General features: G+C 38.3%; 1 protein-coding gene across 1 annotated transcript in view; it reads right to left on the bottom strand.

Annotated features, from left to right (window-relative positions):
• Stt3b (STT3 oligosaccharyltransferase complex catalytic subunit B) overlaps positions 1-18,411 on the bottom strand; it is a 74,679-nt gene that overhangs the window by 17,173 nt on the left and 39,095 nt on the right. Inside the window, exons 4-8 of the mRNA XM_085688997.2 lie at positions 11,915-11,980; positions 9,194-9,293; positions 2,756-2,854; positions 1,765-1,911; positions 389-437 (exon numbers count right to left, since the gene is read on the bottom strand). Coding sequence (XP_085545123.1) covers positions 389-437; positions 1,765-1,911; positions 2,756-2,854; positions 9,194-9,293; positions 11,915-11,980 — 461 coding nt within the window. The remainder of the gene's footprint in view (positions 1-388; positions 438-1,764; positions 1,912-2,755; positions 2,855-9,193; positions 9,294-11,914; positions 11,981-18,411) is intronic.

Here is an 18,411-nt window from a genome sequence, read left to right as displayed (position 1 = left end):
AAATGTGCTAGACACTCGTGTATTTCAGATTTTTTTAAGCAGAAGTTTAAATTAAGTGATTGTACAAAAAGTCCTTCATACCTATGTCATATATATTTGTCACACAATACCTTATCCTTAACAAAACTCAAGATGTAAATTTTATATTCATTAGTTTAAAAACATCCCCATCTTTAAATTACACACGTGCTGTGCTGACAAAGTAATGGAGTTAGCCATAGCAGAGGAGGAATATAGAACTTATGTCTCAAAACAACAGTGTATTCACTTCAAATAGCTCAGCCTGGTATTTATTGTTGCTTAAGCAGTGACTGAAATGCTCATAATCTAGAAACACATAGCAGAAAGTTATTTGACTAGGAGGCCAAATTAGTATATTTGAACTTACCCAGTATCCCATAATGAATAAAACCTGCCACTCCATGGTGCAATGTAACCTTGAAAGAAAAAATAGAGAGGAGATTATTTGCCTTTTTATTATTTTGTAAAATCTCTTTCTGGGGTGGTGGTGGTGGTGCTGGTTGAGATTAAATCTCCTTGCTACATAGCCTCTTGGGCCTATAGTTTGCCTCAAACTTCTAGCACCTATCCTACCTCAACCCCTCAAATGCTGGGAGTACAGCTTTATTTTGTAAATTAAAAAAGTATATAATAAATATTCTACACACACACACACACACACACACACACACACACACACACACACACACACACACACACACTGGGGACTGGAGAGATGGGTCAGTGGTTAGGAGCATTGGGTTTCCAGGACTTGGGTTTGATTCCCAGCACCCACATGACACCTCACAACTGTCTATACCTCTAGTTCTAAGGGACTTGATATCCTATTCTGGTGTCTGTGAGCACCAAGCACACACAGAGTACACAGACATACACACAGGCAAAACACCCATACACACAAAGATAAACAAACAACAATAATTACTGGTGTCTTTTGGGTGCATGCCATGATAATACCAACAACAATTCTTATGGTTGTTGTTGGTATTAGTGTGTTGGGTGCATTCCAGTGGAGGTCAGAAGACAATTCTGTGGTGTTGATTTTTCTCTTCCACCTGGACTTGGGTTCTAAGAACCACATTCAGGTTACCAGGCTTGTACAGAAAGTACCTTTACCAGCTGAGCCATTGCACCAATCCAATTTTGCCATTTTCAGAACCAATGTTCATAAGATGTTGGCTTTATTTTATAGGCACCAATACATTTTCAAACACATAGCTAATTCTTTGACTCCAGTCACACCTCCTTCACTCTGTGCCGAACCTGTGTATTATCTGGGCAGATACTCCAGGGAAAAATGGAGCTGTTGGCCAGGACTTGTGAGCTCAGGTTAGAGATTAAGTTAGACCCAAAGCATGCTGAAATGATGTGGCCAACAGTCTCCAAGGTAAGAGAGAGAGTGCACAAAAGAGAAGGTAAGCATGCATAGCTTATCACAGATGCTGAGTCTTCAATAGCTTGGAGTCTTTAAACAGCAAGAGAAGGATGTTTGTGGATTTACCAGAGCCTGAAAAGCAGTAAAATTGAAATAAACTTTTTTTTTTTCTAAAATAATGAATGGAGGCTTTTTTTTTTTTAAATTGCAATTTGTAATATGCTCTTCAGGTTTAGAACTTCTGGTAATTGATATTGTACAGTATTTGATACTAGGATAAATGTAGCATGTGAGAAAAACCTGTGAAAGACTGTTTTTAAACAATAATTTAGAGACACAACTTGCATCTTACAGGCAATAGCACCTACCTGTGTATGTCAGATAGATGACACTAAGGAACACAGCACCTGCAGCTAGTGAGACTCCCAAAAAGAAAAGGGTCTGGAACTCCTGCTTTGTCAACCGGTCTCTCAGATACTGCAAAAAAGCGTAAGCTTGCAGCAATGCAAAGACACCTAGTTAAAGAGAAAGATCATGTGAATACAACACAGCGTTTTCCCAATGCCATTTCAACACTTTCACTCACAAAGCTTAGGAGATGCCATATCCTTCACACCAGAGATTAGTTATTCCATCTACCAACATTCCCTGTGTCAACTGACAGTCAACCTACAATTAACACATCTGAAAAAAACCTACTGCACATTTTTTCCCAAAGTGATCAGAATGTACCAGACAAGAAAAGCAGGCAACTGTGTGTACTGACACTACCATGCATCACTGTTGACTTAAAACATTATAGTTATTTCTGGGCTGATGTGCTGGCTATTTTTTTTTTTTTTTGTCAACCTGACAGAGGCTGGAGTTATCTGAGAAGGGGGAACCACAATTGAGAAAATCACTCCATTAGACTGGCCCATGGGGTACTGTCTTGATTAATAATTGGTGTGGGAGGGCTCAGCTCACTGTGGGCAGTGCCACCCCTAGGAAGGTGGTCCTGGGTTGTATAGGAAAGCAGGCTGAGCAAGCCATGGGGAGTCATGAAGCACTACCCATACATGCCATCAGCTACAGCTCCTGCCCTGATTTCCCTCAGTGATGGTCTGTGAGCAAGCCATTTAGATCAAATGAATCCTTTCCTCCTCAAGTAGGTTTTGATCAGTGTTTATCACAGCAATATAAAGCAAAGTAGAACAATTAACATTACTGAAGTCTCTTAGAACAGGATATAATAAAGTAGCTGGAAACCCATTTTAATACCAACATAGAAGAAAAAATGATTTCATGGTCACACACATTTTAAGTGGACAAAACATTTGACAATGTCCTTTCATCTCAACTTCAAAAACTTTTCCATACCTGCAGCTGCCATGTGCTCGCTTGTTCTGATTGGTTGAAATCCCACAAAAGGTATCTGCATGGATAATATTAAACCCACAATGTAGAAAGTGCTATATGCTATAAAAACAAAACAGGAAACAAGGTAATTTACTACTGCCATTAAGTACTCAACACAAATATATTTATGTCTTATTTTTAGAAAAGTTTTAACACAACTTAAGAACAGACTCTTAAAGTGACTGATTTGATGTGCATTATGAATCATAAATATTCTATCTACTAAGTGTTCTTTGGTAGACTTCAGTTAGGTTTCTGTCAGAGACTTCCTTTCTAGAAAACGGAATCAAGTTTTTAAAAATGCACCAATAATAATCATTGATAGAAGCCAAGAAACTATACAATTACATGTGTATTAAGTAACTATCATTGCTGTGGTTACTAATCCAAAATATTCACAGCTTCACAAACACCTAACATTATCATTAACTTACAAGAGTATCTGCTGGTCTCAAAGGGACCGAGTATTGTATGTCTTCCGGACAGTCTCTTAATGTTCTTTGTACAGAGGTTTAAGGGTTTAGAAAGGATATACAACTGGCTTTCTGCATGATGGAATAGAAGCCAGTCAGGGAAGTGAGAGTCTAACACAGAGGCTGTTTGCTCTCCACAGTGGTCCTCCTAAGCTTAGGTTGATTCTAATAATTGAACTGCTGAAGAGAGATGACAATCTGTGTTAAAAATGTTTTTCCCTTACACGCCACAGATCAGGATTAGGCAATCTGGCTAGAAAGTATTTGGAATCACTGAAAGTAAAATTTCAGAGTTGTAAAAAGACTATCTTAAATAAGCTGATGCGAAAATATGATTTTATTATAAACTTTATTTACATCACTTTCATAAATGTACTTGATATTCAATTTGGGGCAAATAAACTACTATAAAAAGGGAAGTCTAGGGTGCATTGGAATAGAAGCTGTCGCTCTATCACCTTCGTCTGCTATGCTGTGTAGCAGTGCAGAGCATACACTTCACCTCTCCTGCCTAATGTAGTTATATTTATTTACTTTTAAAGGAAGTCCACTTATAGAAGGTAAATTTCGGGCTATTAGTTTAAACTACTTTAAAACAACATATAGTTGTAACTATATGTTACAACTACTTCCCAAGCTGTTTTGTAAGTGATGACTATTGTGTTGGGAAGGTAAGTTAGTGAATCTAATAGAAAGGGCCAGAGCTAATGGAGGCCACAGCTCCACCATCCAACCACAGTGAACTTTGCAGACAAATGCTGAGTGGTACAGTTCTTTGTGAGATACCCAAATAAAATCCAAGTTCTCACAATTCTGAATCTGCTCATGTAGTCGAGAGGCCTTCTAGTAACCTTCTTTTACTAATTAATCTTTGTTGAAGCCGTGACACAGACGAAGCAGAAAGGGGGAAGAGAGAGGGAGGGGGGAAACAAGGTTACCATGTTACCTCCAAGTATGTAAAATCAAATATTTTAGTTCCGTCAATACACAACAAAAGCTGGGTATGATCATTAACACCCCTCCCCCCACTTAGAGCCCCAGATGCACTACTATCAATATGCATTCTACAGGGTAGAGCTGAGAATCAAATCTAAATATGAGCATACACCAACACCACCAGAAAAGCGTATAGGAGGGATAAGCTTTCTTCAATGAAGCCTGCACACACCAAACAGTGTAATCACCTCTTAGAAATGAAAACACAGAATCCAGCAAGGCTTACAGGACTTTAAATATAATGGACAATCCAAACTGTATTAAAAAAGTGATTAAATAAGTGTATTAAATAAGTGATTCCTTAAAAAAAAAAAACACCTAAGGAGAAAATTAAGTAGCAAAACTATCTTACAAATGATTCGGGGCTCTTGAAGTGCTCACAAGTTGTGGAACCACCCAAACATATACCCTCATCATACCCTCAAAGAAAACTCTACCTCCACTACACAGCTGTTTCTTGGTTCCCTTCTTTCCAGAGCAAGGCAATCACAAATCTATGTCTAACTCTAGAGTCCTCCTTTTTTAACAATAAAAAGTGAGAGCCTCTATCCCATCTGCCCACCAAATTACATTCTTCAGGTTTATCATAAGGGGTATACTGGAACAAACGAACACGAACACACACACACACACACACTCACACACACACAGTCTGTATCTGGCAATGTAAGCATTTCAGTTTGGTAACCCAAACAAAATACTTCTTAGAGACTGCTCACATTCATTTCCAGGAATATTCAAAAAAGGAAGACTACACTTTCATGCTAACTTTACATTCACTGTTATCAGTAGAGAGAAGGAAACATCCAGGGCTGGGCATGTGATCTAGTGGTAAAACATTGGCCTAGCATGCCTAAAGCTCTAGGTTCTGTCTTCAGGACCATGAGACACCCAAAGCAACCACATAACAAAACCCCACATTATAACAAACACATTAGAATTCAAGTTAATAGTAAGAATGCCAGGAATGAGCTTGAGAGAAGGATAGTCAGTCTAGAGAGCTTAAAGAAGCAAAGTGGAGTTGAGATCTTATTACTCGGCTGATATCAAACAAAGTAATAGGGATACCACAGCTTTGAAAGGCCTCTGTACTGCTCAGCCTCCATGTAGCTGCACCAGTGAAGTCAATCTGCTGGGACACTGCTGTGGTCCAGAGCACCAGTTAAGACAGCTGGACCCTGTCAGTTCGAGCTTTAATAGTTTTGGATCACTGGTTCTATGAAGGGTTTACACAGGAGAAATACACATCTTACCTCAAAGAGCCCCTTAAGCACAAAGGAAAACACGTGTACCTGATCAAGTTTGGGACCACTGACCAGGCTTCACAAGTTTACCTCACTTAAGCTACTTTGCTCCCTGAATTTCTAAAACAGCACAAACAATCTCAGTATCTTAACTGACATAATTTACAAACTTCCATTTTAAAACAAAGTGGAAAATAGATTCACTTGAGTAGAAGTAAATGAAGAAATTTGGTTAAGAATAAACACAACTTCCATCCACTATAAAAATAAATGCATGTTTTTCTCCAGATTATATGACAGCACCCAATAGTGTGTTTACAAAAGGACCTTAAATCTATGATAAGCAGGACATTTTAAAAATAGAATATTTTTATTATGATATTGATCTAATCTATTAAGATCAATTCCATCTAGCCTCTAAGTTACAGAAGTTGGTAAAATCAGATGGACAGTTCCAGTCATAGCACATGTAGTTAGTGCTCGTGACAGTGGTAGGGGAGGGCTTATCAAGCAGGAGCTTGTAGAGTAATACAAAAGGTGCTCTACTGTGTTCTTACAGGAAGGACCTCAGCAGTAAAAACCTGCAGCACCAATTCTTCCTACAACTCCTCTAAGAACCCTGACCCACCTAGTAGTACAACTTCCTACCTAGCTATGATAACCTCTTTCTTAACTCTTTAATATTCCATCAAAGAAGTAAGCTCTAAGAAGATGACAACCCAACAATACCATAAATCACTCATTACATCACAAAAGTGCTACCACACTGCCATCCTGTGGAAGCACAGATTCTGGCAGTCATTGCTGCAGATCACGCTTCTGATTTGTTAGAAACTAACCCCCTCCCCCCCGCCAAAAACAATTGGGCTTATTCACATGTACAGTTTCATTTTACCCAAAGAAAAAACACTCGGATTTGAGACAAAAATCTACAGAAATCCTAATCATGTTTCCACCCAAATCCCAAGGACACAAAGCAGTAGAGTTTGGCTAATGCACAGTTGACTCCAGCTCCACCCATCTAAGTGGTGACAGAGCCCCTGCTGCTCACTTCAGCACCTCACTGACAGGCCATGACAATCTGGCAGTGCTCTCTATGCCATCTTTTATATGGGAATGCCAAAGCATGCATGTGAAGGTCAGAGGACAACATCTCTTGGCTGCTGCCTACCCCAGTGCTTGGATTAAGGAGCTAACATATTTGCCTCACATGGGTTCTAGGGACCGGATCAGGTCCTCACACAGTGCCCATCACCATTTCCTCAGTCCTCTTCTTTGGAGTCTTAAGTTACTCCTCCTCCTTTTGCAAACTTAGAGAAGGATCTGCGAATACACAAACTCATTAACATTAACCCACTACTTAATCCCGTCAGTCTTTCTGAGTTACTTAATTTCTTGGACAATGTTTAATAGGAATGGCTAACAAAATATCCTTCTGTCAGACAAGATACAGAAGAGAAAGATCTTACAATCCAGTCAGTTTTACTAGATCGCTAACAACACAAGTCTGCAAGAATATTGAAAAGTTAACTTAATAAAGTCACCTTGTTACTTTCTGACTGCTTCGGTTACTGGGAATTTTGGTAAATATTCAGGGTAAAGAATGGTGAGAAAACAGTTAAAGAAACAGAGGGCAACAAGAAAAACACTTCTGACTAGCAGAGAAACACCAGGTCAGCTTAGCAGGCACAGATTGTGAGAGCTCCTTCCCAGGGCACTGCTTACAACAACCATAGAACACATCACTGAAACTGACATTTTACAAGCTCCAAAAATATAAAGGTAGCATGAAATGACTTATTCAAAATACTTGAGCAGAGAAAAATCACACTTTCAAATGGAAAAATACATCTTCTTGCTATTACCTAATAGGAAGATAAGGATAAGGATTTAGAGGAGTTCTGGGATGGAGAGATGATGGCTCAGCAGTTTAGAATATTGGCTTTATCTTCCAAAGAACCTGAGTTCAATTTCCAGCACCCTAATGGTAGCTTACAGCTGTAACTCCAGTTCCAGGGGATTTCATGCCCTCTTCTGGCCTCAGCAGCCACCGAGGCATGTACATGGTAGGGACATACATGTAGCCAAAACAAAACAAATATGCTTGAAATAAAATTAAAAGCAAGTTTAATATTCTAGTCCTGCCCTGCAGAAGCAATTCATTAGTTCTGACAAGTATTAATGGGACAATACCAGACTACAAGGAGATTATAAACACACTGTGGGATTATTATAGAAAGAATTCATGAAATCTATACAACCTCTCTTCTCTTGAGACAAGGTCTTACTATGTAGTCCTGGCTGTCCTTGACTCACAGAGATCTGCCTGCTTCTGCCTCTAGATTTCTGGGATTAAAAATCATACAGCCATTATGACTGACTGATTCTACTGTAAAGAACTCAATACTGTGACTCAATCACTCCCGCAGTTATGTAATAACTAAACCTAATGTGTCAAAAAGTACAACAGACATTTAATAGCAAACAAAATTTACAAATGAAGTAAAACAGATTTAAAAGACCAAAACTACAAATTTATTCCACTAAGTCACTTAGGACTTTCCTTTCCTTTTGTTTAGAGAAGGTCACAATTCTTTAGCCCAGGGTAGCCTGAAATTCACTGAACAAGGCTGACATCTACCATGCCTCAGCCTTCCAAGTGTTAGATTTTAAGTGAGCCATAACACTACCTTATCCATCTAAGAGTAAGCTCTTAGATGGATTTAAGCATTTACTTTAAGGCTCCTAGCTTCTACACAGGAAGCATTCATGACCAACACGACAGGTGTGATTCTCTGGATGACTGGGTTTATCTATGACAGCACCAAAGCATTTTCTACTTTTGTTTAATTTGTAATTAATAAAGACTCTTGGTGCTACATGCCTTGAGTCTTGAGACAGGAGTATCTGATAGACTGTTCTTTGTAAATTAAACTATGTAATGCTTGAGGGAACTCCCAACAACCCCTAAAATATCTACTTAATACAACACACCTATGAAAAGGAAGACTGAGAAACCTTCAGTTCCTTCAAGCAATGAGTACACAGTGGCTCTCCCCTGGAAAGCGCTTATTGTAACCAACACTTAGGACTTGTAAACAAATGAAAAGCCAAGGCAAAACTCTTAGGAATCTAGGTAGCACTCCTGTTGGCCCGGTCCAATCTAGGAAGCATGGAAATCACTTTATGCTTTTAAAAACACTCCAGTCATGCAAATGATGTATCTAGTTTATAGGATGTGTAGCACAAATAATAAAAACTCAGAGACAGATTTCCAGGGGTTAAAGCTGAAGATCAGAGAAGCAGAACGGTAAGCCGCTAAGAAAGACCTTTCACCTGTACCAAGGCTCAGGCCTAAGGGGCAATCCTCTGACTGCCTAGACTGCACTGTGTCTTTACCAAACCTTAGACTCCACACTCCAATGAGTTTCTGTCTCTTCCCCTCTGCCCAGCCATATCAGAACCAATAAAAAATCTACTTACTTGTTAATACTTCATGTGACTATCTGAGGTCTGTTTCTGACCCTCCCCACTTTTCTATTTGTTTTTGCTTTTCTGAGAAGGATCTCGTGCAGTCAACACAAAAGGCAAGTTAAACATAAAAAATTACTACCTTTTCATGGGCAATACGGACCAAGCAGGAAGTCTGTTTACTAAGAACGAGCATGAAAGGTGGAACCACTCACCTATGTAGACTCTCTTGCTGTACCTCTGCATTAGCAGCAGCACAAACACATGGAGAGGGATAAGGTTGATGATAAACACATAACCTCCCCACGCAGAGACCTATGGGAAAAGAAAGGCTTAGACACATGGCTTCTCTCACTTCCTAAAACGTAACATAAATTCATGACAACATAAATATGAGAAAATATAACACTAGAATTTCTAGCAATTTTCCGAAGTAGCATATACACATAACAGCTCTTTTTTGTTTGTTCGTTTGCTTGTTTTTCGAGACCAGGTTTCTCTGTGGCTTTGAAGCCTGTCCTGGAACTAGCTCTTGCAGACCTGGTTGGTCTCAAACTCACAGAGATCCGCCTGCCTCTGCCTCCCGAGAGCTGGGATTAAAGGCATACGCCACCACCACCCAGCTACAATTCTTTTTTTATTGACAAGTAACATGATCTCATAAACCCAGTAAACTTTTTAAAACTTACTGGAGAATTAGCTGAAGTTAAATTTAATAGGAAGGCTTAAGAACATCACATAATTGTGAATTGGCAGAAAATAGGCAGTCCTGGAAATGAGTTCTAGAATATAGATATCAAATTTTTAGACTAGAATAACAGGCTTTTATTTCATCTATGATAATCTATTTACTGAAAGAAAGTTCAATAAGCATAAGAACAATGAATTCTGACACTGGTCAGTGACTCAGCTAAAAGGGCACTCACACTCTCGGTCACACTGTAGAGTTCTTAATAGAGCAGGCTGGCTGTAGCCTCAAGAGGGATTACAAGTGAGAACTGTATTTAAAATAACACACACACACACGTATTATACACACACACTTGTATTATATGTACGCACATTTCAAAAAATCAGAATAACCATGGTTATTCAAGTCTAAATAAATATTTTAAAAAGTCAATGTTCATTCTCAACCATTACAATGGACTGACTTTTCATGTGCTCAAAACAGAAAGGAAGTTCTTTTAGGATCGAAGCTTAGCTGGGCAGTGGTGGCGCACGCCTTTAATCCCAGCACTCAGGAGGAAAGGCAGGTGGATCTCTGTGAGTTCGAGGCCAATCCAGGGCAGGCTCCAAAGCCACAGAGAAACCCTGTCTTGAAAATCCAAAAAAGAATCAAAGCTCATCAGTATGTTCTAATTTAGTTAGAAGGCTGAAGAATTCACTGGTTACAAAGTCATCATATGAAGATGTATTAGTGTACAAAAATACTTCAAAGCAACTTCTAAGGACCTACAGTTAGTTCATAATATATAGACACACACACCTGTTTATTGCTTAGTCACATACATGTTTTTCCCCAACAAACCCCAATGTCATCCTGAGCTTAAGCAATAAGCTCTAAGAGTCTCCTGGATATTCCTAACATTAAAAGTGACTTCCTTAAGCACAGGGCACAATACATACTGCAGGTATTAAGCAGTTTAGAAGGACCACAGAAAACTGATACATGTATTTATTCCATGAAATTAGTTTTAGCAATCAGTTTAAATTACTGTTAATTTTCACATAAAAAACTCTGGGTGAAAAAGAGGCAGAAGTATAAAAAACTAATATTGAACCTTACCCTTCAGAAATCTATTTACAAATTATAAGGCAATTTATGGGTTAACACAGAGTGCACGACAATGCCTGGGTTCTGACTGTAAGGAGTTCGGGAATTCTGAAAGTGCAGACAGAACCAATATGCCACCTCATCTCTGTCCACTTACAAACAGACAAACTGAAAGCAATCTGAGCACAAGTCTCATGTTTTAAAGTGGTCTCGCTCATCCTTTGCATGATCTTTCACTATGGGATCTTATTTCCTTCTTCTCTGGCCTAGACACCACAGAAAGTTCATCCCCTTAAGGAACGAAAAGAGAACACAATGGGTCAGAAGAATATCCAGTCTTCCTCATCCTTCTGTCTTCTCAGGTAACCTTCCTTCAGGAAAGCTTTTCACCAAGATTTTTTTTTTTAGTTTGTTTTTCGAGACAGGGTTTCTCCGTAGCTTTGGAGCCTGTCCTGGAACTAGCTCTTGTAGACCAGGCTGGCCTCAAACTCACAAAAGATCAGCCTGCTTCTGCCTCCCGAGTGATGGGATTAAGGAGTGCACCACCACCGCCCGGCTCACCAAGATTCTTACAGTGTGCTTATTTCTCTGGTCTTCCCAAACTTAGTGATGAACAGATGATGTCTATTTTTACAACTTATGATCATGTGACCATTAAACAGTCAATTCCAATAAAGGAAAACTAATTTTTAGTTTGATATTTAAAACTATTTGAGTGTTAAACAGAAGCTAACTTCCTCTAAACATGGTTTTATGCTCTGGATTTGACAGGTAAAGTTTCTTGTTCTTTTTAGTTTGTAATGTAATTAGGGAAACATTTTATTTGTCCAAAAATTAAAAAAAAATACATAGGAACAATAAACTATATTTAAATTCAATTCTAGATGTGATTAACAAGTTAAAATCATTTAGAAATTTAATGCTAAAAACAACTGATTTGTTTTACTTGCTTATAATAAAAACTGCATTTGAGGACTGAGTATCAGCTCTCAACAAAGTGTCCCTCTTTCTAGCACCAAGGTGAGGGGGATGGCAATACAGGCACACACTGAGCAGAGTCCAAACCCAACCTGAACAGGAGTGGGAAGGAGAGGGTGAGGAGAAAGGAGCTGCTCTTGCTGCCCAGAGCTCTTAGAGCAGAGCCAGGCACGGATCTTACCATGTAGAAATACGACAGGCAGCAGCACATCGTCCAAAACACAGACCCAGTTTTCACAGACTTTACCTAAAAACAACAAAAGTAAATCCCATTGTAAAATGTGTATGAAGACAGTTAATCATCTAAAAGGTACTGAGTGAGGACTGAGGCTTGGCTATTCTGACTGACTTAAAATATTTTTCAAAACTGAGTAATATACATTTTAATAACTGATTCTCTTTTGGTTAGTTTTCAGTAAAAAGAACAAATAAACAATGAGGAACAAATTATCCTTTTTTTCATTTTCTGTGATGAAATATTAAGTATCAACAAATTGGAGCCTTAAATAATTGTGTTCAGTAACTCTACATTTTCATATGGTTGATTTGCTAGACCTAATACCTTTATATTTCTTCATCTGAATACATGATCACATATATAGATTCTAAGCTTCCATTTTGAAAAACTTAACTGTTACAGTAAAAAAGTTTAGATACCATAAATAATGAAAAAGAATATAGTAGAAGGAATGTGGGGCTAGCGGAAAGAAAACATTTCTAGTTTATAGCACTCAATGAGAATAAGGAAGAAAAGTATACTAAAATGGCAAGCATTTAAAAAAAGAGCAAGGAAATCAAGAGAGTTTAATAGATAAATATTCCATGTTTATATTCGGAATACGCAATATAATCAAATGATTTTGTTTAAAGAGAACAGATTAATTCAAAGTCTGTATAGAAAGGCAAAAACTCAAAAGAGCCAACATATTAATAAAGAAAAATAAAATCACAGGGATGATATTACCTGAACTTTAAGACTTACAAATTACAGTAGTCAAGACAGTCAAAAGGATCACTGACATAAATATAAAACAAAAGGGATCTAGAGAGATGACTCAGCAAGTAGTTAAGAGCACACACTGCTCTTGCAGAGGACCTTGCTTTAGTTTCCAGGACTACTGAAGACCTGTAACTAACTGTCTGTCATTCCAACTCCTGAGGATCAAATGCCTTCTTCCAGCCTCCTTATGTATCTACATTCATGTGGTGCACAAAGACAAGTCACACAAACACACACATACACACACACACACACATGCACGCACGCACACATACACACAGAAAATCTAAAATTTTTAATTAAGCTATACAATCATTTTTGTTTTGTTGTTTGTTTTTTTGGTAGCTTAGGCGCCTGTCCTGGAACTAGCTCTTATAAGGCTGGCCTTAAACTCACAGAAATCCACTTGCATCCGTGAGTACTGGGATTAAAAGTGTGCACCACCACCGCCCAGCTAAGTTATACAATTATTAGAATACAAGGTGAAATTTAGCTACAGCCTAGACACACAGAAAAGACACACTCCATGCAATCTTGGGCTGGCCTTTTTCATAATGTTCAGAGTCAGTGAGAACCCAAGTGAGTCATAACAACTCAGGTCTAATCAGAGCTTTGCTCAAAGAATCTTAAAAATAACTTTATTCTCAGAAGTTACAAGGTTCATTGTTACCAGAACAAGTCAACATTCATAATTTTCTTAAATAAAAATTGGAGAAGTGGTATTTTTGTATGTATATCTACATATATATATACACACACCGCTTGATATAAATCCAGTATGTGTGTGTGTGTGTGTGTGTGTGTGTGTGTGTGTGTGTGAGTGCACCCATGTACCTATTATAAAGCCCTTGGTTCCAACTTCAGCACCACGTGAAATCAGGTGTGGAGACACGTGATGGAGGCAGGAAGAGCAAAGTTCAAGGTCATCCTAAGCTGCAAAGTAACAAATATCAGAGATGAGTATTTTGAAGGTAAATTCAATGTGATTGCCTAAATAACAGTCAAGTACTTAGTACCTACAAGTTCATATACCATGGCTAGAAAATTATCATATTAAGCAGGAGATAAAGAACATTCTTTATCAGACAGGTCTATTAGAAACCAGTGCTCTATAAGCATGGGCTATCTTGTTTAAGTTCATAGCACTAACAGATCTACTCAAGTTCTAGTGGAAATAGAATTTATCACCTCGGTGAGAAGAGAAAACTCCCTCAGCAATCTACAAAGAAGCAAGCTTTAAGTTACCAGGCAGCTAAAGTAATGAAGCAATGCATACCCAAGAATTAGGATAGCTAAAGACCCCAGACACACAAGCAGCATCACACTGGAAGACCTGGAGGGGCTCAGCCTTCTTAGCAACATTGCTAGTCACATGGAAAAAGCAGAAAATATTAGACTTAGAGCAGGGGTGAAGCTCAGTGGTAGAGTGCATGCTTGACATATATAAGACCCAGTCTTCAGCATAATAAAAAGGAAAGAGAATTTCTAAACTAAAAATTAATGGATGGGATGCAATCAGTGATAGGATGCTTGTGAGCATATAAAAGGACCCGATCTCCATCACTGAAGAGACGAATCAACAAAACAGACTACAGGAAATTGATGAAATTCTTGTGCATTTGTTCAAAGAGCAGAAAAAAAACTGGACACAAACATTTACAGGACCATCATTTATAAAGCCAAAATTTAAAATAACTAAAGACTGAATAAATTTTAATGTGCTATAATACAATGAAATATTATCAACTTGAAAAACACACTAAGTATCTATTTATAATACAACATAGATCAACACTGAAAAGTCTGTTAAGGGGAAAAACTGGTATTAAAGGTCAATATATATTATATTCTTTACATAGGGTCCATGCAAACTCAAGGGAAAAGGCAAATTGCTGTTTTGTGGAAGATAGAAGAATGAGGTTAATGACAAAAGGTGGATGCAAAACTCAATCCAAGTAGACCAAAGGCCATAATCCAAGACCTGAAACTTTGCAAATGCTAGAGAAAAAAAAGAGAAAGAACTGCTGGATATAGATATACTTTCAGAAAAGAAGTTCAATAGCTCAGGAAATAACAGTAACAACTGACAAACAGCATGGCATCAAACGGGATGGTTCAAGATGGTGGCTTTTGCATTGCTGAAATCTGCTGTGCTACCATGCACCTCTCCCCCCTCTTGCTAGTGACTTACTGTTATTTATTTTTAAATTTACTTTATACAATATGAAAATAATTCTTTTATTCAAGTTCAAATTGCGTGATAAAAATCATTGATGATTTGGCACAAAACTGCCACCAAATATACATACAATGACGGTACAAGACATTCTGCAAAGAAAACTAGATCCTTCATTCAGGAAGAGCATGGTGGCTGCCATCAGAAGTTGACAATGGCCAAAGGAGAGCAATCATCAAAACCACTCTTCTTACAACTACCTGAGAAGTTGCTGAGAATTCCACACAAACCACTCAACAGATTTGAAGCAGAAAGAGAAAACAGCCTGTGAACTTGCTGAAAATCCACACGTTCATCACTTTGTCCTCTATCTTCTTATACAAAAAGTCTGCTCCTTGTCAGACTGTCGTATGTGACCTTCAGCTCAGCCACTGGACCAAGAGGCTCCAGAGCATTCCTCAAAGACAAACTTGCACCAGAAACAAGTTGCAATCAGGCCTGATGGTCTGCTCTACCACAGCGTTCTGGACCCTGGCAAAACGCTATCTGAGAAGTGTGCTCAGAAAACTAACAAGGTACAGGACAACCCAATGCCTGTGGCTGGCATTGGTCAAAAGAAAGAGCTAATTCTTTCCAAGACAATGCCTAGCTCCATACCATGCAATTAATGCTTTAAAAATTGAATAAACTGGGCTACAAACATTTGCCTCATCCACCATAGTCACCTGACCTTTTTCCAACTGACAATCACTTTTCTAGCCTCTCCACAACTTTTTGCAGGGAGACAATCCCCAAACCAGCAATATGCCAAAATGCTTCCCAAGAGTTTGACTCTCAAAGCATACTTATATTATATAAACTTTTTTTTAAAAAACTGGTAAAACATGCTGATTGTAATTTCCTACTAATAAAGGCCTAGGTGCAATGATTTCAAATTCAAGGTCCAAAATCACAATTCCTTTTGGCACCAACCTAACAGAAAGCTCTGCACAGCACAAGAAATAATCACCAAACAGAAGAGAAGACCTGCGGAACGGGAGAAGAATCTCCACCAGCAACTCATCTAGCAGGGGACTGATAATCAGGACACACAGAGTTCAAAAAAAGCAAACAACAAAAGGAAAAATAATACAGTCAACAAATGAGCAAATGAATAGTTCTCAAAACAAGCTCAAATGGTCAATAAAAACAAGAAAAAACATTCAGTATCTTTAGCTAAAGGCAAATCGAAATTGCAATATAATTCCATCTCACCCAGTCAGAATGGCTAAGGTCATCCTTATACACCACTGATGGGATTGTACTGCAGCTTTGCAGTGAGTGTCCAAGAAAGATCTAGTGGCTCCCAGGCACCCTTTATTTCACTATGGAGCTCCTTACTGTAACCAAATCTGTGGTGCTGTAATAAAGACATGTGGACAGAAGTACAACGAGACAGGAGAGTTCAGAAGAAAGCTATACACCACAGTGAATTTACTTTTGACAAGCATGCCAATTAGAAGTTAAGAGGGTTGCTTGTCAAGGGACCCTAAACACAGAAATGATTGTGAATAAGAACCAAAGTAAAGAACTCCCACTTCCTAACTTCAAAATGTACTACAAAGTTCTGGTATGTCAAACAGTGCGATGCTGGCAGAAAGACAGACACACAGCTCTAGGTAACCCTGGCACATGTGACCAAATGACTCTGACAAGGTACCAAGATCAACCAATGAGGAAAGATGGAAGTCAACATGTGAATTAATAAATTTGGACCTCTGTTTAAGCATCATTTGAGAGATGGCTCAGAGGTTAAGAGCACTGACTGCTCTTCCAGAGGTCCTGTGTTCAATTCTCAGCAACATGGTGGCTCACAGCCATCTGTAATGAGATCCGGTGCCCTCTTCTGGCCAGCAAGCATACAGACAGACAGAACACTGTATACATAATAAATAAATAAATCTTTAAAAAAACATATTAAATGGAACAACTTCGATATAAAGCTTAGAATAACTACGAAATTCTTAAAAGATGACAAGTTGACATTCATGAACATTAATTTCTGTATATCTAAAGAAACCCACAGGGTGGAGAAGAATGAGGTAAGACATGAAGAAACAGTTAATCCATAAGGGATTAGCAGCAAGCATACACAGAGAATTCATAAAACTCAACAACAAAAAGCCACATTCAAATAGGAGCAAAGGACTTCTAACAGGCATTCTACAAAAATAACCAACTGGCTACCAGACACACAAAGAAGTACTTCCCACTCACCACTGGGAAAATGCAAACCAGAACCAGGTACACTAACTTTACACCCATGAGCATTATTACATATCAATCAACCAGAAAAATCAAGTGTGGTGGTACATGCATAGAACCCCAGCTACCTTGGAGGCTGCAGCAGGACTATTGGGGATTTGAGGCTAGCCTAGGCTTATAGTGAGAAACAGCCATAAAACAAGTGCTGGGTGGGAAACATGGACTCATTGGAACATCTGTGCACTGCTTGGTAAAAATTTGAAATTCCAGTTATGAAAAAATGGTATAGTGGTTCCATAAAAACATTAAAAATGTAATTGCTATACAAGCTGTATCTGATAGGATTCTACCTACCCAATTAGCCAAAGTCAATGAGACAAGTAGAAAGGTTGCATTTTACAAGATGTGGGTGGATGATATGTATTGTTACCAAACATCACAAGTATATATAACATTACTAAGCTATGGCACTTGGGAAATGTTATAGTCGGTGTATTTTACCATAATAAAAAAAGTTGGAGGAAAAAATAAAGTATATGTGTGTGTGTGTGTAATAATTATGATAAACACAAAAGGAAGACACTAAACATCCTAGGTAGAAAGACTGCATTTATGTGAAATACCCAGACTAGTAAAGTTCATAAAAGACAAAACCAGTGAGACAGTGAGATGTCTCTGAGTATAAAAACACTTAGCTTGCAAGCCGGATGACCTGAGCTTGGTCTTTAGAACCCACATAAAGGAGGAAGGAGAGAACCAACTTCACAAAATTGTCACCTAACAACCACATGTGTTCCTCAGCATACATGAGCCTCCCTGACTGCATCATACACAAGCAGTAGTAAAAAAAAAAAAAAAACAAAAAAAAACTTTAAAGTGCAGATGCATAGCTATCCCAGAACATAGAATAAGAGGAAGTAAGAGGTACAGGGCTGAGGTACAAGCACAAGTTTTAGACTGAAGAAATTTTCTATAAATAAGAGTGGTGAGAGTTGTACAACAGTAAGTTAAAAAGGATTCATTGTATTCTTTAAAATAACACAAAAAGTTTTATTACAATTTTGGAAACATTTTTTAAATGCTCAAAGGCAGTTGAGATTTCAGTTAGGATACTACTTCAATAGTTTAGACTCACGTGTTAAAAGAAAATGAAGGATAAAAAAACCTATACACAAGCCAGGCATGGCACACAACTATGATCTTAGCACTTGGGAGGCAGAGGCACAGGCAGGAGTTTGAGGGCAGTCTCAAGATACAT

Source organism: Myodes glareolus, chromosome 4, assembly GCF_982192425.1.
Source record: "Myodes glareolus chromosome 4, mMyoGla1.1, whole genome shotgun sequence".
In the NCBI taxonomy this organism is placed as follows: Eukaryota; Metazoa; Chordata; class Mammalia; order Rodentia; family Cricetidae; genus Myodes; species Myodes glareolus.
This window is presented reverse-complemented; position numbering and strand designations above follow the sequence as displayed.